Below are 23,738 nucleotides of genomic sequence, written 5' to 3' on the forward strand. Positions count from 1 at the left end.
CAGGGGTTCTCACCATGGCTGCCCTGGAAGATGTGTTGGGCAGCTCCAGAGAGCAGAGACAGAGAGCCTGGCTGCTCTCTTCTAAGAGCAAGAGTGTAGTCGAATGTCGCCTCCCCACTGCTGGATTCCAAGATTGGAGAGCAGCCAGTGTGGGAAGGTCCTTCGACTCAATCACCAACTGACAAAAGTTGGTTTCCTGGGGCTGGAGAGATGGCTCAGTGGTTAAGAGCACTGTCTGCTCTTCCAGTGGTTCTGAGTTCAATTCCCAGCAACCACATGGTGGCTCACAACCATCTGTAATGGGGTCTGGTGCCCTCTTCTGGGGTGTCTGAAGAGAGCAGTGGTGATTTATTCTCATATGTATAAAATAAGTCTTTAAAATTTTTTTCTTCCTGTCTGATTAACTAGCCTTCAGCTGTCAGTACACAGGGCATTAAGAATCTATCTGACTGTCTGGGGTCTTCATACTACAGAGCTGGCCAGCAGGACAGGAGTCATTGTCTTGGCTAGAGGGGACTTGTCTCTCATTGCCAAGAGGAAGTTGAGTTTCCGCTTCAGAATAGAAGATGCTCATTGTGTTACTGGGGTACCTTTTGAACCTACTGGTGGAGGTCACAGGACACCAAACACCCAAATTTAAGGTCAGTGAAGCAAGGTCTTCTGGAAATTATAACCTTATGAAGGCAAAGAGGAAGCTCAGTATGGAGCACATGCCTAGCACATGCCTAGCACATGCCTAGCACATGCTTAGCACATGTGAGATCCTGAGTTCCTGGGATCCAGTCTCAGCATTACTAAAAGGACGGCAAGCAGAGTGCAGCTAAGGCCCTGCCGGGCACAGGACACGTGGAGCTAGCGTAGAGGCTGGCCTGCTGCTCCTCACTCTTCAGTGTTGAATGGAACTGAGATTGGGAAGGAAAGAATATAAAACGAGGGCTGGAGAGATGGCTCAGAGGTTAAGAGCACTGACTACTCTTCCGAAGGTCCTGAGTTCAAATCCTAGCAACCACATGGTGCCTCACAACCATACGTAACAAGATCTGACCTCCTCTTCTGGAGTGTCTGAAGACAGCTACAGTGTACTCACATATAATAAATAAATAAATCTTTTTAAAAAAAGTATATAAAATGAATGCTACAAAGACGGGAGGTTGTGCAGTTCCTGTGTCACCCGTGTGCTGTCTGCTGTGCCCAGCCCTATACACTGTCTTCTGCACGCTGATGTGGCATCCGATGGGGACGGAGGTCAAAGAAGGAGCCTCCAACTGTGAGGGATCGGTGCCTCTCTCTGGAGTTAAAGGTCTGTAGCTTTTCAAATGTGTTTCAGGCTGAGACACATGTAACACACACACACACACACCCCTCGGCTCTGGGGTGGTGGTGCCCTCAGTGACTGCCTGTTGTTGTGACCACCCTTTTCTTTTCTGAGTCCTCCATCTATTGCACCAGAATCTTTTCTCAGAAATTGGTTGGTTAGCCTGTGCTTCTCCAGATTCCTGTCTTCGTCATGTCTGAGCTCTGCCATTTCTTCCTCTGGCTTCACCAGGGCCTCTTCTGCTGGTCTTTGCCCAGGTTATGGCCAAGGGCTAGTCCACCTGCTTATGGGACACCCTTGTTCTTTAGAAACAGTTTACACAGAAGGATTTTTGTTTTCAAAGCAAACATTCCAAAGTGGCCTGGAATTGGCAGCTGCTGTCAGGGACAAGGAACTTCCCAGGGATCCTGCCTTGTGGATTTTAAAGTTGTTGTCTTTTTAAATATTTCTGAGGTGGTGGCATAGTCCTGTAAGTGACCCTTTCCCCTATCAAAGCATAATGAAGTCTCTCTCTCTCTCTCTCTTTTTTTTTGGTTTTTCGAGACAGGGTTTCTCTCTGTAGTCCTAGCTGTGCTGGAACTCACTCTGTAGACCAGGCTGGCCTTGAACTCAGAGATCTGCCTGTCTTTACCCCCCCCCCCGAAGTGCTGGGATTAAAGGCCTGTGCCACCACTGCCTGGTTGAATCTATCTCTTTTTATAGGAATCACGGTGTTTCCACCTCGCCCACATGATTCCTATAAAAGGATGTGTGAAACCCACAATACAAATGGTATTATAATGGTGTAGGGTCTTTTGTTAGTGTTGGCAAATGTCCTAGGGCTTTAGTTCCTGCTGTGGAAAGAGGAACCTCACCTCAGCTCCGAAGGGGAATTCTCAGTGCCTGGAGACACGGCCACCTAGGAGATCAGCAGCTCTGTGTCTATGGATACAGTTCTAAGAAGAGGACAGAGGCCATGGCGTTCTTAGGTTTTGGCTCAGCACCCAGCAAGGTCAGGCTCTGGTGATCCTGGATGGGTTACAACCCTCTGGCATGGTCATACAGATGGCTGTTCTGATACCTGTCCCTGATGTCAGATGGTGGTCAAACTCCCTTCTCTACAAGGAAGGCTTGGTTCATAGAAATGGCAGCTAAGCCCCGGGCAATGGGCAAAGGGACACGTGGCTGATGACACTGTTCTTATGTTAGTCAGGGGCAGAGCAGATGACAGTCCCTTGTCCATCAAGTCCTAGTTTGATGCCTGGCTTGGTGACTACAGCTGTCTTATGCCTAGGATACATAAAAATCAAATCAAATCAAGTCCAGGCAGCACAACATCAGAGATGAAAGACAGACAGACCCTTGGTCTGCCATGCCACGGGCCTGGTGGGGAAAGACACCTACAGATCTGCCCTCTGCCCCACAGCACAGGCAGGACATAGACACACAGAACCCTGCCTACCACCACACAGGACAACGGGGAAGGAGGAAGCATGTCACCCATATTCCTGCCCTCCTGAACATGGTCCTGCTCGCCACATCATGATGCCTAGATAGCCATGTCACGCAGGCCCACCAGTCACATGCCCAGCCTGCAGCAGGAGCCACCACAATGTGTGTTTATGTGGTGGTCAGATGGGAGAGAGAAAGAAGTGGAGCAGTGTGAGCATTATGAAGAGAGAAGGAACTGGAGACCAGAGGGTGGCCCCAAGGGTGTGAGTGAAGGAGTGCTGGCCCCACCCCATCGCCAGTGAGGTGGCTTAGGTACTGCAGGTACAGGGGTGATCTCCTCTGCCACCTCACATACACCCCGCCCCCCACCACCACCTGAGGGAGTTGAGAGAGCTGGCCTTGAAGGCAGAGCAGGAGAGCTTGCCCTGTCCCCTCACTGGCTGTACCACCTGGGAGGGTAAGCCCTGCACATCACCTGTGCAAGACAGTGGAGCTGGCCCTGATGCCAAAGGCTCAGAGGTGCCAGCCCAGAGGATGTGAGAGTCGGGGAGCTGGCCCAGACAACACAAAGGCTGCAGCACTTGGGAGTGTGGGCCCCACACCCTGACTGGGCAGCACAGGGGAGCTGGCTCTGGGGGCGTGGTGTGGGTGTGCTGGCCCCCATGGCAGGAGAGCTGGAGAGCTGAGCCTGCCTCCTGCTGACAACAGTCCCGGAGGATTTGTCCCGGTGGTGTGGATAAGGGAGAGTTGTGCAGCTCATCTACTACCCAGCCCCGATTCAGGGCTCTGAGTTGACCTGTCCCAGAATCTCTCTCAACTGTGACCGTTTGGGATATGTGAAACGGACAGTCCTGCTGATCCAAAAGTGCACATCTCCAGGACACAGGGCAGCAACAGAAGAACTAGGAGCAAGCCCTGTGACAGTTCAGTGTTGATGGCGCCACAGAAGCCAGAGGTCTCACACCAGACCAATGACTCATTGCCATGAACATTCGCAAACGAAGGTGTGTGGACTGTGGGACACACTGTGACGCACTACAGCTTCCATGATGAAATGTTTTCTATGGTTTTTGTTTGTTTTTTGTTTTGAGGGCGAGGTTGCAAGGGTAAAGGGCAGATATGAGGGAACGTGATGTTGAGCTCACAAAGAATCAATAAAAAGTTTTAAAAAAAGAAATGAAGGCTAAGCCTGCTGCAGTGTTTGGTGAGCCTGTGCTATTCCTTTTCTCACTACTGTAGCAAATATCTGACAAGAAGCAGCTTAAGAGAGATGAAAGGTTTTCCTCAGCTCAGTTCTAGCGTAGGTCCATCATAGTGAGGAAGAACAGAAGCAGGACCGTGAGGCAGCTGATCAAGCTGTGGGCGTGGGTGTGGGTGTGCCCACAGTGGGAGGGGGACAAATGACTGACGGGGAGCCTCTCACCTTCTTCTTTCTATCTCGTCTGAGACCCCCCAGTTCATCCATTCATCCATTTGTTCATCTACACACTTGTCCATCTAATCACCATCCATCATGCATCCAGCTACCATCCACATATGCATCACCCAGCCACCATTCATCCATGTACCCAGTCACCCACCCATCCATGCATCATGCAGCCACCAGCCACCCATGCATCATGCAGCCACCAGCCACCCATCCATCATGCACCCAGCCACCAGCCACCCACCCATGCATCATGCATCCAGCCACCAGCCACCCACCCATGCATCATGCATCCAGCCATCAGCCACCCATCCATGCATCATGCATCCAGCCACCAGCCACCCATCCATGCATCATGCAGCCAGCCAATCATCAGTCCAGTCATATACAGAGTCAGGTGCCTGTCACTTTCTCCACGAGAGGTGCCATCTTGGATACATCTGGGACACAATTAAGGGTGAAAGAGACCAGGCCTCCCTTGTAGAGTTTGATGTGGAGGTCAGATATCAACAGAATGCTGAACTGTGCCCCAAGGTTCTACTTATGGTCTCCCTTGAGACTAGACTAGGTCTTACTGGTATCATCAGGAAAGTCCTCAGGCCTGTGCCGTCCATGCCCCAGCCATGGTCCAGAATGTCCTTGATTTCTCCACAACTTGCTCAACAGGAAGTGGGCACGAGGCCATACACCACTACCTAGGTGGTGGGGACGGTCTCCCGTCAGAGGGATCGTAAACACTCCCACTCCCACAATCCCTGTGCCACCCTCCCAAACAGGAAATTATTTCTTCGAGGGTAAAGGTTAAGTCTGGTGGCCTGTCTCTGTGTGCTATTTGAGTTCTACCAAGGCCAACAACTATGGAGTCATCTTTGCTTTGAGCCATGTCCTACTCTGCCTGTTTACTGGGGCTGAGGTGGACTCGGGCATGGGTAGGCCGAGCAGTGGCCTGCGGTTGTGAACTGGGAACTATGAACATTACACTGACAACCTCTTGCACACTTGGAGCTGGGATGCTTAGGTTCCGAACCCACTGCTTTGGACCTCCTGTGCCTCACTACTTCTGAATGGCTTCCCTAGAATGAGTGTCAGGCCTAGAGATGGCTGTCTCCACATCCCGCAGCAGGAGGGCGTGCCCTGTCCCTTTTCCAGCCTGGGCAGCATCATCAAGGAGTCTTCTGCCTGCTCTGGGGCTCTGAGTGTCTGCCATGCGGGACTCAGTGCTGCACGGGCATGCCCTGAGCTTGCCACACCCACCATGTTCACCCCAGAGCTCTGCCAGGTACAGGGCTGACTCTTGACCTCACACAGAGAAGGAGTGGAGTCTTGTATAGGTTGAAAAGCCAGTTTGGGGTTGCTCAGAGGATGACCATCATGGTCCTGTGGGGAAGAGGCTCACGGCCACAGTGGTCACGTTCTGAAGTCACAGGCAGTGTATTTATTTGGGTTGAGAGCAGAGGCAGGGTGAGGCTCTCCTGGCGGGAAGCATTTCCTTCTTCAGCAGACTTTTGGATCCGGTAACCAGTCTAATGGAGAGGGGACAGACAGTGTTGGGATGGTGGATAAGGAAGAGGATTCGGGGAGTGACTTAGGAGAGACAACAGGTAGACAAACTGGAAGTTGGGCAGGGAGATGAGACCAGAAGTGGCTGCAGGGAGGGCATGAGGAGACATGCCCCAAAGAGTGCACTCTGTGACCAGTCTGGGCTCCTCCAGAAGCCCCTGCATAGTGCTAGCTGTCCCCACAGGATCCTAGACTTGTGATAAACCATGGTGGTATGGTACTATGAGTGTTAAGGTTAGTGCAAACATGCATGAGATCACATGTGAATATATGAGATGTGACCCAGGTGTGATGGCACAGGCCAAAAATACCGGCACCCAGGAGGCTAAAACAAGAGGATCATGGATCCCAGACTAGCCTGGGCTATACAGCAAGACCCTATCTAGAAATGACAAGGTTGAGAGGAGAAGGAAGGTGCATGTGTGAGCGGGTGTGTGCAAGCATCTGCCTGTCTGCATGCTTGTGGGTACATGCTTGGGTGTTCAAATGTGGCTGTACAGGTATGTACCAGAGGTGGCATGACGGGAAATGGCCCTGGACTGGGTGGAGATCAGGGAGAGGTCCTGATGCCAGCAGTAAGAGGCACAGGCTGAAGACAGCTCAGGCCTGAAGCCTCTCGGCCTTGGGCTCTCCAGGACTTTCCTACTAGGAATATGCTATCTGTATTCAGGGACTTCCATGACTGAACTCCAGGGTCCCGTGAGCAGGGAAACAGAGTGGAAAGGACAGTCCCAGCACAGGGGAATCTGTGTGATGAGGGGGCAGCTTGTGACAGGGACACAGGACTGGAACAAAATGGCCTAGGACTCAGATAGGACCATGAGCCGTGAGCACCTCCCTTCTGTCTCAGGCTGAACTCTGTGAACAAGCACTTGGTTCAGGCTGTCTGGACTGCAGGGCTCCACACATATCCCCTAAGGATCTGCAGTGCCTGCCTGGAGAGAGCTATGGGACTTGTGAAGGCTGAGGGAGGTCCAATATTGTCCAGGGTCTGCAGACCTCATCACCCAGTGCATGCAAACCCATTACCAGACAGATCAGGGAAGAGGAAGTTATCCTTTGTGAAGTTTAGGGTCCTGGTCAGGCAGATGAACATGTCTATTGTCTTATGAGGAAGCCTCCAGTGTCTACCTGTGGCCAGAGGACAGGATGGCTCAGTACTTGACAGTGGTAAGGTATTCGCCCCCAAACTGTCCCAAACCCAGGAAGCACCCCCTCAGGAAGGTTACGATAGGGCCCGGGGAAGCAGGGGCTCACCCAGAAGGCTGACCCTTGTGATGCTCTGGCTGCTTGTCTGTCTGAGGGACAGCACCAGGGCGAAGTTGACGTAGTCTGTGTCTACGACCTGTATGCTCTCTTTGTACGCCCCAGGCTCTGACCCTGGGGGACACATATGTCAGGTCCCCAAGGCAGCTGCACCCCTCCCACCCACGCCTCTCTCACCTCTGTTGTCCCTGGTGAATTGCCCAGGCTTGGCTGTTGGGGTCAGGGTGTAGGACCAAGTGTTGCAGCGCTTGCCCCTGTTGGAGGGATAGGCAGGGGGCAGGGCAAAGGTGGGGCAGAGGACGGGGTGGGGGTGGGGGGCAGCCACACCCATTCTGGTAGGCCAACAAGAAAAAAAAATCCAGCCATTCGTTTGGAGGGGTCGGCATCCCAGAAGGTGGGGAAGACTGGGGGCCTCCCCTGCTCCCTTGGCCTTGGCTCTGGGTTCCTTTCAGATATTCTGTGACCTTCCTAAAAGTCTGGCCCAGTGTCACATGAGTGACTCGTGCTCAAGCCAGCACGGGTCCTCAAATCCATAGGGACTCACCATGTTAAAAAGGAAGTGTTTCTGGGTATCAGCGGCTAGCCCCCTCTGGCGCCCAAGCCAACAAGCTCCAGAGAAGGCCAAGAACTGGTTTCAGACTGGAGCTGCCTGCTACTATTAAGATGAGAACAAGAACCTGCCCAGGAGACCAAGACCAGACAGGCAGAACCAAGACGAAGGCCGAGAAAGGGGTCCCTGACCACACAAGAGTCTCTAAAACCCATCTGGTGAGTCGCACTGGCCAGAGTGAGTCACCAGATGCCTTCATCTGGGTTTCGGCCCATTGGCTGGGTTGGGCTTTATGGCCTCCAGATGTTGTTCCTCCCGCAGTGTGGCTAGGCCAAACCAGGCTCTCAGAACACAGCCCCAAGTCTTTGACTACTTGAACAGCAGACACCCACTCACCGAGTCATGGAGTTGGTCACCTGAAACTCACTGTTGCCTTTCAACTTAAACAATGTGATGAAGAAACTCAGCAAGGCCCGGTGCTCTTTCTTGAAGGCGTTGTCTGCCAGACCGAGGACAAACCACTCCCCCTGAAACTGCATGGCTGGTGGTGGGCACAGGCAGCCCCTGCCCACCCTTCCCTGAGCAACCCACGGCCAGCTAGGACCCCTCCTCAGGAGGCAACTGCAGGCCAGTTCTGCATCAGTGACACTGGAAGACCCTCAATCTGACTTTGACCTGTCTGTCAGGTAGAGGGTGGCCTTGGTCAGGAGCCAGGTGGTGTCCCCAAGTCTCTGGTCCTCTCCTTTCACAGAAGAAGCCATCGGTGCAGATACAGAAAGTTACTGTCATGGGGTCACTCTTAATTCAGGTTCTGCGCTGGCCTCCCTGAGCAGTGCCACAGGCCTGCATGCTCCCTCCCTCCACAGGCTGGGACTCTAGCCAGCTGCCACCCATCCCTTCTCTTTTGAAAGTCCTCTACCTGGTTACTTTGGAAGCTTGTCATCTGGGGTAGGCCTGGAGGCATGGTTGGCTTCTGACCCTCCAGGATTTGGGGCAGGGTAAGTATCAGCCACAGAGCCCACCAAGGGCCCATCCCAACAGCCACCAGGCTCAGAGGGGCACAGCTTGCCCGAGGTGTGGCTACTGGTGAAGCTTGCTCAGAAACCTGTTTCTTCACAGCCTACGCGGCCGGTGCCCTGAGGACTATGGCAGACAGGTGGGTGTGGAAACAGGGCAGGGCTGACCCTCTTAGACCCTAAACACTCATCAGGCAGGGTCTCTTGAGTCCCAGCCAACCTACTGGGTCCAGCTGGTGCCATCTTGTGACTCCAAATACCTGTTCTAAGTGTGCCTACAGGTGGGTCAGAAGCCTGCCCACGCCTACCCTATCCAGCCTTCGTGCCAAAGAACAGCCTGTTCTAGGTGGGGATCATAACTATCCCTAGTGTCCCCGACCATTCCATGCCCCCTCCCCAACATGTGCTAAACCCAGTGTGGGCTGAAGCACTGTCTGTCCACTATCAGAACACAGCGCTGGTTGGAGGGAGAGGGAGGGGTCTTGAGGACCCCAGGGCCAGATAAGAAGAACTGGGGGATTTCAAAGGGGCCTCCCATGCAGATTGGAGTGGTGGGGCTGGGGGGGGGGAAGGACAATATAGGAGTCTAGAGAGAGCAGGCACAGAGGGGGTGGGACCTTATAAGTCTCATTCTATAGGACCCTCCCTATAGGAGTCCGGCCCCATGAGGGTCCAATGGGGATGGAGTCCTATGGGTGTGGCTTTCAGCCAGTGGGGTCCTATAGTTTCAGTGTGCTATAGGGGCAGGATCCTGGTAGCAGAGGCTGTGAGTGGTTGGTGTTATGCTCTTTCTGGTCGCAGGCTGTTGATTCAAGAGAAAAGCTATGCAAACTTGGTGTAGGTGGTTCCTGTTTCACCTTCCTGAAGGAGGTTCACCGCCGTCCCAGCCAGTTCCCTGTGCCATCTTTTCTGCAAGGCAAGGCACTTAGGCTTGGAGAGCAGGAAGACCAGTCCTTGCAGGTCTGGCCCAAGTGGCCCCGATGGGCCAAGCTTTCCCAGGCCTGCTGAAACTTCATGACGGGGACTTGGCCTCAGGGGCTAAGACCTGTGGTGACCCAGTGTCCTAAGCAGGGTCCTGGCTGTGCTCTTTCCCAGGTCTTGGAGGCTGCTGACTTAGTTATTGTATTCCATTTCCCTTCAAGCCTGTCCTGAACTGGAGGTGGGGCAGCTTCTCCCACCTTTAATGTGATTGGTGGAGCCTCCGGGTGTGCGCCACTGGAATACAGCAACGATACAGTCTGACCCTCTTGGGACAGAAAGAGATCTGGGGTCCTGAGGAGTGTCCCGAAGCTACCCAGGACTTCATACAAGATCAAGATTGTGAGGAGGGGGCACGCACGTGATGACAGAGATCCCCACACAAAGTTCAGACCAACCCACTCCACCTCAGCCACCTGGAAGCCAGCCCTCCTTCCCTCCTCCGGCCCCTAAGCCCCATCTAGGATCCCTCCCTGGTGCTGCTCGTTCTTCCTCCCACCTTCCCCCTTCCAACAGGAACAGGCTGAACGAAATACCTCTTCAACGTGTCCGTCTCCTCTCTCCGGGAAGACTCACTCCCCTGCCCCAGAATCCTTCCCCAGGACACTGTCCTGGGTGGCAGGAGGTCCCTGAGAAGGCAAGACGCTATCCTCATAGCCAGGGTGCTACCTGTGCATGGAGTACTGGGGCGGACAAGGGCAGGTGCCCTCTGCCTGGCCCAGCCTCGGGAGAAGGGGCCCAGCCGTCCAGGTATGCCTACCATAGGCCACCTACTCTGCATCCCTTAAAGGTCAAGTCCTCTAACCTGTGGGCTCAGGCAAGATATAGGCCTCCTTAGATTTTTAAAGTGATTTTCTTCTCAGATATTATAGACTAGCTATTAGAATTAAAATGTGATATACAAATTAGAAGAAACATCTGTGTATGAATATGTGTATGCACTATAAATACGTGTGTGTGTGTGTGTGTGTGTCTGTGCAAGCAAGCAGAACAAGGGGACACTGGGTGCCCCTCTACCCATTACACTGAGACGCCATTCTCACTGGAACTATGCGGAATGCAGCAAGCTGTGTAGTCCTGCCTCTGGCCTGCCTCTAACTCAGTGCAGGGTTGTGGGTGGGACCGGCTATTTCAAGATTTTTAGGTTCATTCTAGAGCTCTAAACTCATGCCTGCATGATAGTACCGCAAGCACTCTTAACCGCTGAGCCCATCCTCCAGCCCCTATAAGAGACAGTTAAGTGTTTAAGTGGGGCTAGAGAGATAGCACTGGCTGCTCTTCCAGAGGTCCGGAGTTCAATTCCCAGCAATTACATGGTGGATCATAACCATCTGAAATGGGATCTGATGCCCTCTTCTGGTGTGCATGAAGACAGCTACAGTGTACTCATATACATAAAATAAATAATTAATTCTTTTAAAAAAAGAGAGAGAGAGAGAAAGCCGGGCGGTGGTGGCACACGCCTGTAATCCCAGCACTTGGGAGGCAGAGGCAGGCGGATTTCTGAGCTCGAGACCAGCCTGGTCTACAGAGTGAGTTCCAGGACAGCCAGGGCTACACAGAGAAACCCTGTCTCGAAAAAACCAAATCCAAAAGAGAGAGAGAGAGAGAGAGAGAGAGAGACAGAGAGAGACAGAGAGAGACAGAGAGAGACAGAGAGAGAGAGAGAGAGAGAAGTAAAAAATATATGTATGGACTAGTGAGATAGCCCAACAGGTAGGGACGTGTGCCTCTAGGCCTGACATTCTGAGTGTGATCCCAAGAACCTACTAAACATGGAAGGAGAGAACCAACATCTATTTACAAGTTGCCCTCTGTCTTCCACAAGTATTCTCCAATACACACACACACACACACACACACACACGCACACACGCATACACGCACACACGTATATTTGTGTATGTGTGTGATATAGGTATCACTAAAATACCTAATATTTTCAAATTTAATTGAAGCTTTTAAGACACTTTTTTTTTTAAGAGAACAAAATGGGGCTGGAGAGATGGCTCAATGGTTAAGAGCACCGACTGCTCTTCCGAAGGTCCTGAGTTCAAATCCCAGCAACCACATGGTGGATCACAACCATCGTAATGAGATCTGATGCCCTCTTCTGGAGTGTCTGAAGACAGCTATAGAGTACTTACATATAATAAATAGATAAATCTTAAAAAAAAAAAAAAAAGAGAGAGAGACTAAAATGGGTGTCAATTCTAGAGCTCTGTGTCAAAAGCTAATGGCATGGTTCACACTTGTCCCATTCAGACCCATAAGGCACCAAGGCAGGGTGCAAAGCCGTGGCCACATGAGCCCAACCTCTACCAGAGTGAGGACATCACTTCTGCTATGGAACACAAGACAAAAAGAGAACAGTACCCTGGAGCTAGGGCAGTGAGTCCAAGGCCAAGCCCCACGCGATCTCCGGGCTCTGGTGAGCTCTATTTTTGTGGCTAGGACAGTCTCCTAAAATTCCTCCTTCTAAGACCCCAGGAGTTCATTTACTTTCCAGTCTATTTTCCTGTCCCCCCAAAGTCCAGCTGCCCAGAGACCCTGGGTGGTCAGAGCCTCCTCTGGGACAGCTGTGGCCCCAAGAGCAGCCATCCGCCAGTATCTCTGTAGCTCTTGTTCCTAAAAACATGCCAGCAGACAAGGCTTCTCCTGACTTTGCTCCAGGAATCATACAGCAGTTCTGCTAGTACTACAGCTCACTTGGGGAATTGCTAGAGAGGAGGACATAGTAGATTGGGGACAGAGGGGTTAGTCCACCTCTGCCTTCTTGTCATCAATAGGTGGCTGAATCTGGACTTCACAGGCCCTGGGAGAACAAGGGCTTGCCTATTTTGTGTCTTCAGGTCTTGGGGCATTTGAGAAAGGCTTATTAAATGAAGGCTGGAAGTTGTCAGGCCAGCAGCAATGCAGCAGGAGCCCAGCTGCATCTGGGGTGACGCCCAGTTCCTGAACTCCAGCCCTACAGGGCCAAGAAAACCAGCCCAGGCCTAGAAAGAACACTGCTTCTGTCTGGGGAAAAGGCCCAACTCCTCCTTCATGGGGACATGCACAACGTGCTGCCTGCTCCCTGCAGCTGATAACCTTGACTAGAGTCGGGCTACGGGGTGCTGGGGGCCGGCCCCATGCTCGTCTCTAAGCGGTTACATAGTCTGCCCGCTTGCTCCCTGCTCCCGGGGTTCAGCTTTCTACTCGATGTGCTCCAACCACTCCCACAGATGCGTCCTGGCATCTCCCTGTAAGTGCCCCTTGGCCTCCAGCTCTTTAGCCTCCAGGGTCAAGGATCAGGAGGGGCCTAGAAGGCTTACTGGCAGGCCTATGTCCCTCTCCAGGGAAGGTACCCTAGCAGGTCCCTGAGTCCCACCCCCCAAGGCACTAAGCCAGAGCAGAGGGCTGGAGTAGGGGAGTAAGGGGAGGTGTGTGCCTTCACTGCAGAGAGGAACAGGCTCAGGGAGACAGCAAGGACTCAGTGCTGTTTCCTGCCCCACACCCCTAGGACAGAGTCCCCAAACAGCTGAGGGGTGTGTGTGTGTGTGTGTGTGTGTGTGTGTGTGTGCGCGCGCATGCAAATTCCCTTCCCACCTGGGCCTAGTGGAACTCTTATCCACGTTGACAGAAAAGATCCTAGGCCAAGTCTGATGTTTACTGGAAAGCCCCAGGACAACAGAGCTGTATGAAGGGGTGCTTCTGGGGACAGACAGGAGAGACTCCAAGAGTGCACTCAGGATGCTCTGCGAACTCTCTGAGGGTGGTCCACTGTCCACAGCTTCTCCACTAGATGGCCTCATCTTGGCACCTCTGCAGTAGATAGAAACTTGAGCAGGGGCAGGAAAGGCCTTGGCCACAGCCCTTCACTGTTCTGCCCTGATGACCACTCACCATTCAGGACGTGGAACTGGTCCGCAGTTTCGCAGAAACCTAGGGGCCCAGGCAGTAGTAAGAGAGGACCGGGTGTCATCCAGGAGGATGACTGGCTGGGGACACTCACCATACTTGGGAAAGAAAAAGATCTGGTCTTCCGTCAGGTTGGCTCCCCTGACTCGCTGCTCAAACACATTCAGGACAGAATCACTCACTGGCAGTGAGCGGGCTGCGGGATTGGCAGAGTGGTGTCAGGTGGTTTCATCAGGGCAGGGCACCCAGGACACAGCCAGGTCAGCTGTGTGTCCCTGTCCCATCTAATCCCCACACCAGCCCATGTGCAGCTGTCCCCCTAGGGTGCCTGCTGCCGGGAGTATAGGGATAGAAAAAGAATGGAAGGGGTGTGTGTCCATCACCCGGTCACCTGGTCCGTCAAGATGGACTTTGAAGATGCAAAGCACAGGACATGTTTGAGAAGCATAAGGTCATGTATGATCACAGGACAAGGTCACGTGTGATCACAGGACAAGTTCACGTGTGATCACAGGACTAGTACACACCATATAGCTTCACAGACAGCTTCCTCGCCTGCCCCAGATACAGGATGGCAAAGCTCTGGTAGTCGGTTTCAGCAACCACCACATGCACTGGTCCACGGGCCCGTGGGGCTGAGGTGGGACCACAGCAGCACATCAGTCCCTTCCCCTCTGCCTCCAGCCCTGAACCCTCTCCTTTGATGCCCCTGCCTCACCTTGGAGCAAGAAGTGGCCAGGGACCCCTGTGGTCCCAAAGAGTTGACGTACCTGCCAACATATCCCATCTCTGGGGAGGGGAAGAAGGTATGTTATAAGAGGAGGCACCCAACCTCTAGGAACTCCAACCCAGGAGAGGCCATATGGGAGAGCTATCTTAGGGTCAGGAGGGCGGGGTAAGGTGGGCTCAGGGGCTGGGGCAGCTGAAGATGGAGGCCCTGCTGGGACTCACAGCTTTCGAAAGGTGCTGACAGCCATAGCGGCACCCTGGGGAGTTGCGTGCAATGTGGTGGCCTCAGCCTGGTGTCCCTCCTCCTGAAGAAAGCGGCACGCAGAGCCCACAGCCACAAGGAGCCATATCCCTGCAAACTGGAAGTTGACTATGAGAGGTCAGGACTGAGGGAACGAGGCACCCTGAACCAATCCTGCCAAGGTAGGCAGGTTCGAACTGCTCCTTTGCCTACCCCACTCACTCCCAGCGTTTACCTGCTGAGCATTGAAATTGGCCTGAGCCTGGATGGTGCTGATAGGGGACATAGACCCATAAGGCTTTCGAGTCCTTTGGCCCAGCGAACTGGCTGTCAAGAGCAGGGTGAAGAACAACAGAGCCCCAGGGGACAGCATGGCGGTCCTGCTACGGACAGTCGGTGACAGGACAGTGAGGAGGAGGGGTGCACTGTCCTAGGTCAGAGTCCACTGTCCAGTGCCACACAAAGCACAGTCCAGGAAGTCCACGTCTGTCTTCCGATTATCGAACTCCTAACCCAAGCCAGAGTACATCCTAGAACCTAGCCTTGTGCAAAGTTGGAGTTGACTTCTGCACCTCTATTTCCACTTGTGATCAGTGCTCAACCCTCTGCGCGCATTAACTGTCTTTAACTCCACAACCAACAACAACGTGCTCATAAAGCCACTTGTTCAAAGCCCAGCAGCAGAGAGCAGGGGCAGAGTCTCGAACCCGCCCGGCTGAGCCTGGCTCATTCCTCCATCCTTTCGTCCTTTCCGGTAGCCAGGAGTGAGTACTGCTCTGTGAGTCAGAGTAAGAGCTTGCGCAGACGCTAAGAAACGCCGGCCGAGAGTCAGAGCCTGAGGCGCAGGCGCAAGAGTGGGGGTGGCATCGATGCCTCGGGGCTCACAGCGTCGAGCCTGGCTCCTCCATAAAGACGCGGAGGCGGGGACTAGAGCGGCGGCGGAAGCCGGGCGCAGCGCGGCGGGCAGAGGCACCGCGGTGAGTCCCGGCTTTGGCCCCGCCGTGCTCACCTGTGTCATCTGCCCTGTCCCCCAGTCACCAGCCTTGTGCCCCGTTACTCCCAGTCCTGCGTCACCAGCCTTCTGCCACCTTCGGTGTCCCTTGTCCCCGGTCCTGGCCTACGTTTATTTTCTCGGGCCTGGTCCCGGTCCCGGGCCTCGCCCTGCCTTGTCCTACTTTAACTGGCCTTTGCCACCTTCGTGGCCTTTATTCACCGTCACTACTTTTTTTTTTTTCCTGCAATGCCCACACACTTGTACAGCCTTTGGTGGCCTTATCTGATCAGTGATGGCCTTAGCAGGTTGACGTCGTCCTAATCACCCGCCGGGGTTCAGAGGGTGAAGGTGCTACTGCCCGCTCTAGCTAAGCAGCGAAGCGTGGTTCCTGATGGCTCCTCTGACATTCAGAAACCCCACCCACTCTTACCACCCTCCTGGCCAGGCTCTCTCTGAGGCCACGCGACAGAGGCCACTGGCCAGCAGGAGCCCTTTCTCAGAAGAAAGCCCTGGCCTGAAGTCCTGTGGCAGCAAGGTCAAAGACAGGGTGGGGTGCTAAAACTCGGACCTGCCAGCTTGGGCAGCCCAGACCTGTTTGCCAGCCTTGGAGCTCACATGTCTCCGAGCCCTGGAGCACTGGGGGAGCTGTCAAAGGCCCCCACCAGGAAGGTACAGAGAGGGAGCTGCCTCCCCCTTTGCGGGTTCTACCAGGCCTAGTAGAACCTGGCCAGGTGCTGGGTATCTGGTCCAGCAGGTCCTTTGGTGGCCCTGGAGAATGTGAGGTGCTGCCACATACTGTCTGGGTGCTTCAAAAGTGTTGGGTCTCTGGTGGGGCAGTGCTACTTGTACACACAAAAAGAGACACACACATCTCTCCCCTCCCCCCACAGTGCAATGGAATTCTCGGCTGGGCAGTTGGTGGGGATGGCTAGGCCTGCCATGTCTGGAACCCCAGACCATCGTCTCTCCCTGGGGTTGGGGGTGAGGAGACCTGGGTTCTGAGCAGCCACTGGTGGTTTTCAGGACCGTCTGGGCAGAATGTCACGATGGATGAGGGGGGCATACCCCTGCTCCCTGACAGCCTTGTCTACCAGATCTTCCTGAGCTTGGGCCCTGCAGATGTGCTGGCTGCTGGGCTGGTGTGCCGCCAATGGCAGGCCGTATCCCGGGATGAGTTCCTCTGGAGGGAGCAGTTCTACCGCTACTATCAGGTGGCTCGAGATGTGCCCCGCCACCCAGGTCAGTACCTGCACACACCCCTAAACCTGCTGGCTCAGTGCAGGGCTCATGGCCCCAGGACCTTACACGTGGGCCACACTGGAAGAGAGGGAGGCTCTGTGAGCAGAAGGGTGCACCCTGTAGTGAGGCCTGACTACTGAGTGCTGAGTTCCAGAGCCCCTCAGAACAGCTCCCAGCAGCCATGCTGCCAGCTCTTGGTCTTGACTGGTGAGGGAGCCTTGCATGCAGGAGTGCCACTCTGTTGTCCACAGCGGCCACATCCTGGTATGAGGAGTTCCGGCGGCTCTATGACATGGTGCCCTGTGTGGAGGTGCAGACACTGACAGACCACACGGACCAGGTCCTTCACCTCAGTTTCTCGCACTCGGGGTACCAGTTTGCCTCCTGCTCCAAGGACTGCACCGTGAAGGTGAGGGTGCCTCTCCCACGTGTTGGAACTCACTGGGAAGAGAAGCCAATGGTGAGAGAAGCAGAGAGGGCCACCAGGGCCTGGAGGCCTGATCTGGACCACACAGGACCTAAAGCTAAGAACAGCTCTACCCCTAGCTCCCGGGGTCAGCCCGCTCCATTGGTGTGCTGTTGTAAGAGTGGGTGGTAAAGGCCTAGGCCAAGGTTCTTGCCCCAGGAAGATCCAGCACCCTCAGTGGAGAAGAGTCAGGCCTCACTGTGCCGCCAGAGCCGACCGGCCTGGTAATTACCCTGCAGCCTCTCTGGTGCAGATCTGGAACAATGACCTGACCATCTCCCTGCTGCACAGTGCAGACATGAGGCCGTACAACTGGAGTTACACCCAGTTCTCCCAGTTCAACCAGGATGACTCTCTGCTGCTGGCCTCGGGGGTGTTCCTGGGGCCACATAACTCCTCCTCAGGCGAGATAGCTGTCATCAGCTTAGGTGAGTGTGGGCATTGGGTTGGGCTGCCTGTCCCATTGTGCCCCGTCAGCAGCCTGCACAGCTGTGGCCTTCCCCCCTAGACTCCTTTGCCCTGCTGTCCCGTGTGCGAAACAAGCCCTATGATGTGTTTGGCTGCTGGCTCACAGAAACCAGCCTCATTTCGGGGAACCTGCACCGCATTGGAGATATCACCTCCTGCTCAGTGCTGTGGCTCAACAACGCCTTCCAGGTTCAGACCGGGACAGGGACAGGCTGGGCAAGACAGGTGGGGTAGGGCAGGGAAACAGAGAGGAAGGTGTGGGCGGGGCTGGACATGGAAGGGCAGATGCAGGGCCCAGGGTAGGCTGCTCCCCAGACCTGGCCCTCTGACCAGCACCCCCTGTTCTTGGCCTTGGGTTGTGTCCCACACAGGATGTGGAGTCAGAGAACGTCAACGTGGTAAAGCGGCTCTTTAAGATCCAGAACCTCAATGCCAGCACCATTCGCACAGTGATGGTGGCTGACTGCAGCCGCTTTGATAGCCCGGACCTCCTGCTGGATGCTGGCAGCCAGCCTGGGCTCCCCTGCCGAGTCTTTGACCTAGGTGGGGACACTGAAGAAGAGGCCACTGACCCAGGTTTGCACGCCTCTGGTTCTGGCCATGTCAAGGAAGGTTTACGGCGTGTGTTTGATAGCGTCTTGGATGGACATGGACAGCTGTCAGATTGTGCACTGGAGACCAAGGTAGCAGAGCTGCTGGCCCAGGGCCACACCAAGCCCCCAGAGTGTAGTGACGCTGACACCAGGAACAAGTACCTCATCTTCACCACTGGCTGCCTCACGTACTCACCGCATCAGATCGGTAATGATGGGCAGGGCAGGGCAGGACTGGGCCTGGGATGGTCAACCACTGTGCTGCTCCCAGACCAGCAAGTCCATAGGCGAAGCTTGGCTCATGTGCTGTTCTGCCTTGGCACACTTGATCCTGTATAAGCATGGTGAAAACCCAGGCAGGGGCTTGGTCAGTAAGAGAGCAGGTGCACAGCTGTGCTCGAGTCTGAGTGTAGACAGTGTTTGTGGACGCTTCGGGCTGTTGTTGGATTGGGAGTGCCCTGGTGGTGATGTCCTTGCAGGCTCTGGATGACCCTCACCCTGGTCTCCATGTAGGCATCAAGCAGATCCTGCCGCACCAGATGACAACTGCAGGGCCCGTGCTAGGCGAGGGCCGGGGCTCCGATGCCTTCTTTGATGCACTGGACCATGTCATTGATGTGCATGGGCACATCATTGGCATGGGCTTGTCTCCTGATAACAGGTGAGCCTGGCGAGCCGGGAGGGCACCACACATGGCCCTGTGTCTAATAGCACCTAACATGTGTCTAATAGCACCCTGTATCTAACATGTACCCTTTGCTCAGGTACTTGTATGTGAATAGCCGTGCCTGGCCCCCTGGCTCAGTGGTAGCTGACCCAATGCAGCCGCCACCCATTGCCGAGGAGATTGACTTGCTGGTGTTTGATCTCAAGACCATGCGGGAGGTCAAGCGAGCTCTTCGAGCACACCGCGCCTACACGCCCAATGATGAGTGCTTCTTCATCTTCTTGGATGTCAGCAGGGATTTTGTGGCCAGGTGTGGGCTCAGGTGGGCTCCAGGGCTTGGGTATGGGCTTCAGCAGGTGGGTGTGGGCTCATCCTGATGCTATCCCACAGTGGGGCTGAAGATCGGCATGGCTATATCTGGGACCGCCACTACAACATCTGCCTAGCCAAGCTGCGGCACGAGGATGTGGTCAACTCAGTGGCTTTCAGCCCCCAGGAGCAGGAGCTCTTGTTGACAGCCAGTGATGATGCCACTATCAAAGCCTGGCGTTCACCACGCATCGTTCGAGTCCTGCAGGCTCCACGCCCACGCCCACGCCCCTTCTTCTCCTGGTTTGCCAGCCATAGGCGCTGAAGGCTTCGGTGATTTGAGCCATTAGAACCTACTGGGGAAAATGGTACCCTGTGGTTCTTCACTGCACTGGGGCAGAGTAGCTCATAGAAGCAATGCCTTAGGTGGGGCAGCTTGACCCCAACACACTCACAACCTGCTCACTCAGCCGTCAGGCTTAGCACCAGGGTAGCCCTTGTTGGCAGCACCAGATCCCATGCTAGCCTCTTGGCTAGCTTGAGATACACGGGACACTGGAAACCCTGTTCTTCACCTACCCTCCTCCCTTGGGTTGGCAGCTCACACAGCTCCAAGCTGGCCTCTGCCTGGGTACCTTTCACATTCAGCCATACCCACCCCCTTGGATGTCGTGAGTGTACCCTGGGCGGCAGGCCACAGGCACTGGTCGCTGATACTTCAGCTTTCGCTACTGATGGAGTAGCCTGCAGTGGCCTGTGGGTGCTGCATGCTGCACTCATGAACTGTGGGGCCTGAATAAACAGTTGGCGACAGCACATGCCATCTGGTCCATTTGTAGCGAGGGGCCCCAGACCTTGCTGGCTTGTGTGGTCCTGGTGATGTCGGCTGCAGAGTGAGCTGGTTCGGGGGTGTATCCCTGTGACTTCAGGGTGTCTGTGCATGATTGAGTGCTAATGGGGGCAGGAAGATAGACCAGCCCTGCCTGGACAGCGCCCAAAAGAGGGTGGGTTTTAGAACAATTGGCTCCATCCTCAGGAGAGCTCCACGGTAGAGTATAGTGACACAGATCTGTAATCCTTGCTCTTTAGGGGGCTGAGGCAGGAGGATGGGAAGTTAAAAGCCTGCTTGGATACAGAACAAATTCAAGGTTGATATAGGCAACTTGGTTAGACCCTGGCTTAGGAAAATAAGAGGTTTGGGGATTGTGCTTGCCTGTCATGCCTTGAGTTCAATTCTCGGTGCCACCATAACAACCTCTGAAAATGTGTGAGGCCTCAGGGTGCAGAAGGGCAGCTCTAGGCCGTCCTTGGGGCCTACATTGTGCACCTGCACTTAAGGGTGCCACATATGATTTGGGACTTTGACAGGACCAGTCTCCAGAGTGACCACAGTGTGACTGGGTGAATGGCCTGGTACAGTGGTGTCTCATTTAAAAGCTGCCCTCCTAGCAAAAACAGAAAACTTATACAGGGGACTGATGAACAAAGCAAGTGTCCTACCAGGTCCAACCTAACAAGTGAGCAGGTATTACTTCCCATCCTTCTGCATCTGGCTGCATCGAGGGGATTAGGACAGGACCCCAGGGACAGATGGCACTGGAGAAACCAGGCCTGGTCTGTGGCCCATGGCTGATGTTGGAGGGCGAGATGCGGTAAGCATCCATCAGCGTGAACAGCAGGACAGGAGGACAGGAGGCAACTTCAGGGGATCTGAGGAGAACAGTTGTATGGAGGCTGTGCTGGGGCTCGCTCGGTGTGGAGCACGTGTCTATCATGGTTACCTCTCTAGGCCCAAAAGTTAGAGCAACTTCCCAGAAAGGACTTTGGATTTGTCTAATCTAAAGTAAAAAGAGAACGGTATTATCTGTAAAACAGAAACAACATTATTATACAACAAAACCAGAGAGAAACCAGGGGCATGTAGGATTTGAAATTGCACTGTGAAAACTAACAGTAACAAACTACAAGTTCAGCCTTTTAAATCCTGGGCTTCAGACAGTAAGGGAGCCACCACTAAGGCCATCGGCCTTTGCTCCTCAGGACCCACACGCTGGAAGGAGGGAACCTCTATATGCCAGTCACGGGTGTGCCCCCATATGTACAAAATAAAATTACAATAACTATAAAGGAGGGAGATGCTCATACCCCACCTCCAGCAGCTGTGGAGAGATTCAGTGTTTAACTTGGCACATTATACACATCCCCGTGAAAAGCAGCCCCGCAAGGACTCAGGAGAGAAGAGCGCTTAGGGCTACAGCCCCACAGATGTGCACTACATGAGTGAGTGCAGTGGCTGCGAGCCTGGAGACATGCGGGCAGGAGGCAGCCCAGCAGCTGTGGCTGCTCACTCCAGACTCCAACCCTTGGCAGCCAGAGCCCACAGAGCAGACCTGAGCACTGGCGCTGGTGAGCTGCTTGGAAGTGCCCCATGTCTGCAATGTCTCTGACACCCTGGTGGTGGACACAGGCCACTGCATTGTCTTGCAGCTACAGTCCCGGGAAGGTGAGCTGCTAGTTACTCCACCCGCCCCCTCCCTGTATCTTCTTGCCAATATGAACCCTACTGAGGTTCACTCAGGAAGGGCAGGGCAGGGCAGCCAGGTGATTAGAGTTCCAAAGGGGAAGCTCAGAAAAGTGGAAAACAACAACCAAACCCTCATGTATGTTGGTGGAGTTTTGTGGTGACTTAAAGCTCAAAGCTCAACTCCAGAGAGACCACTAAAAACTTGGTGTGTATTTAATTTTTTTCTTAATTTTTAGGGGGCACCTAATACAGCACTTTGGGGGCCAGAGGGCAACTTGGTTCTCTTTTACCAAGAGAACCAAGGATCAGCCTTAGATCATAGTTTAGCAAGCCCCTTCACCTAATGAGCCTTCTCAATGGCCCTAAAGTACAATTTATATATAATCTTTAGAGTGGGAGGTGGTGGCGCACGCCTTTAATCCCAGCACTTGGGAGGCAGAGGCAGGTGGATTTCTGAGTTCAAGGCCAGCCTGGTCTACAGAGTGAGTTCCAGGACAACCAGGGCTATATAGAGAAACACTGTCTCGAAAAACCAAAAAAAAAAAAAAAAAAAAAAATTCTTTAGAAAACTAAAGCTACTATACAAGGAGAGATAGTTAAAATTATAATAAGCTAAAGTACACTAAAATGTTCAAATAGCCATTCCATTATAGGTAGGAAAACCAGAAAACAGTAGAACACAAAATCTAAGCATATCAAACTTCATATAAAAAATAATCTTTTGGGGGCTGGAGAGATGACTTAGTGGTTAGAGCACTGACTGCTCTTCTGAAGGTCCTGAGTTCAAATCCCAGCAGCCACAGTGGCTCACAACCATCCGTAATGAGATCTGATGCCCTCTTCTGGGGTGTCTGAAGACAGCTACAGTGTAGTTACATAGAATAAATCTTTTTTTTTTTTTAAATCTTTTAAATTTTTCTGTAATGTGTAGCCCAGGCTGGCCTCAAACTTGAGATTCTCCTGAAATGTAGGACGGTAGATGTGTACCACCACACACAACTCAAACCAAGTACTGAATAAAAACTGTGATCCAACTCTTCTGTGAGGCCTGGCAGAAGCCCAGGGTCTCCCTAAATAAAGCCTGCCAGTATAGCTGGGTGAGAGGATGGAAAGTGTCACCCCAGAACCCAGGTCAGAACTGTTACCACCCTAGGTCATCAAAGCCAGCACATGGAGAGGCAGCACTGCCCGGAACAGTGCTCTGTAGAGAGGGGACTTTTAGCAAGAGCCTTGCGTTACATGTTAAAAGCAAATTTTAAAGGCATCTGTGGCCAGCTAAGGCTACACAGTGAGACATTGTTCATCAACAAAAATGAAAATACAAACACGAAAGAACTTGGCTTGGTGTTGCACACCTTTAATCCCAACACTCAAAAGGCAGAGGCAGACAGATTTCTGAGCTTGAGGCCAACCTGCTCTATATATTCTGTAAGTTCTAAGATGGCCAGGGCCACAAAAAGAAACCCTGCCTCAAAACAAAACAGGGTATCTGTGTCAGGCAAAGGGATGCACTCCTTTAACCCCAGCACTTGGGAGGCAGATGCAAGCAGATCTCTGAGTTCAAAGGCCAGCCTGGTCTACATAGCAAGTTCCAGACCAGTCAAGGTTACATTGTGAAACCCTGTCTCAAAAAATAAACCAATGAAAGGTATCTATTTGTGTGTCAAGGAGTGGCCTCCTGCTGTGTCCCGTACAGTGAGCTTCTCAGCCTTGTCCCTGGCAGCCTTCCTTTCTAGGAGCTCATGTGGCCACTAAGGTGCCAAGGGCCCGGGCCCATGGTCCGGCAACAGCACCCGTACAAAGTGCCAACTACTCAGAGGACACAGAGCCCAGCACTCAGGCTTTCCAGGGCTGACCCTGGTCACTGGCCATCCGCTCCTGTCTCCCACTCACAGGCACCGTGTTTGAGTCCTCTGATCAGGGGGCAACCCCTCCCGCCCCTCTTCAGCAGTGTGCTCGCTGGCGGGCTGGCTCCTCACACTCTGAAGAGCCAATCCCAACAGGTCAGCGTCAGGCCTCATCCCGACCTGCAGAGCCACCAATGCATGGCTCTGTGGTGCTAGGCT

The 23,738-nt window shown here is 53.7% G+C and overlaps 3 protein-coding genes across 9 annotated transcripts; 1 reads left to right on the forward strand and 2 right to left on the reverse strand.

Annotated features, from left to right (window-relative positions):
- Positions 1-6,444: 6,444 nt before the first annotated feature.
- Positions 6,445-8,935, reverse strand: Lcn12 (lipocalin 12). Its single transcript, XM_052181050.1, has 5 exons — positions 8,468-8,935; positions 7,945-8,081; positions 7,176-7,252; positions 6,990-7,112; positions 6,445-6,863 (listed from the first exon to the last, which is right to left on the reverse strand). Exons 1-5 carry the CDS (start codon positions 8,579-8,581, stop codon positions 6,736-6,738), a joined length of 579 nt encoding a protein of 192 aa, XP_052037010.1. The 5' UTR covers positions 8,582-8,935; the 3' UTR covers positions 6,445-6,735.
- A 4,235-nt stretch (positions 8,936-13,170) lies between these two features.
- Positions 13,171-15,283, reverse strand: C8g (complement C8 gamma chain). 4 transcript variants are annotated; one of them, XM_052181845.1, is made up of 7 exons: positions 14,648-15,283; positions 14,394-14,530; positions 14,161-14,231; positions 13,970-14,077; positions 13,537-13,638; positions 13,428-13,466; positions 13,171-13,346 (listed from the first exon to the last, which is right to left on the reverse strand). In XM_052181845.1, exons 1-7 carry the CDS (start codon positions 14,783-14,785, stop codon positions 13,333-13,335), a joined length of 609 nt encoding a protein of 202 aa, XP_052037805.1. In that variant the 5' UTR covers positions 14,786-15,283; the 3' UTR covers positions 13,171-13,332. The 4 variants fall into 4 exon arrangements, with proteins under 4 accessions (XP_052037805.1, XP_052037803.1, XP_052037804.1 ...); XM_052181843.1 differs by having other exon boundaries at positions 13,171-13,466; XM_052181844.1 differs by having other exon boundaries at positions 13,428-13,638.
- Positions 15,284-15,303: 20 nt separating this feature from the next.
- Fbxw5 (F-box and WD repeat domain containing 5) lies at positions 15,304-19,964 on the forward strand. Of its 4 annotated transcripts, none has more exons than XM_052181837.1 (9): positions 15,304-15,389; positions 16,430-16,645; positions 16,897-17,054; positions 17,365-17,539; positions 17,620-17,768; positions 17,951-18,380; positions 18,686-18,833; positions 18,937-19,149; positions 19,230-19,964. In XM_052181837.1, exons 2-9 carry the CDS (start codon positions 16,453-16,455, stop codon positions 19,471-19,473), a joined length of 1,710 nt encoding a protein of 569 aa, XP_052037797.1. In that variant the 5' UTR covers positions 15,304-15,389; positions 16,430-16,452; the 3' UTR covers positions 19,474-19,964. The 4 variants fall into 4 exon arrangements, with proteins under 4 accessions (XP_052037797.1, XP_052037798.1, XP_052037800.1 ...); XM_052181838.1 differs by lacking the exon at positions 15,304-15,389 and adding an exon at positions 15,422-16,075; XM_052181840.1 differs by lacking the exons at positions 15,304-15,389; positions 16,897-17,054 and having other exon boundaries at positions 16,526-16,645.
- Positions 19,965-23,738: the final 3,774 nt, after the last annotated feature.

The sequence above is a fragment of the Apodemus sylvaticus genome, chromosome 5 (assembly GCF_947179515.1).
Source record: "Apodemus sylvaticus chromosome 5, mApoSyl1.1, whole genome shotgun sequence".
Lineage (NCBI taxonomy): Eukaryota > Metazoa > Chordata > Mammalia > Rodentia > Muridae > Apodemus > Apodemus sylvaticus.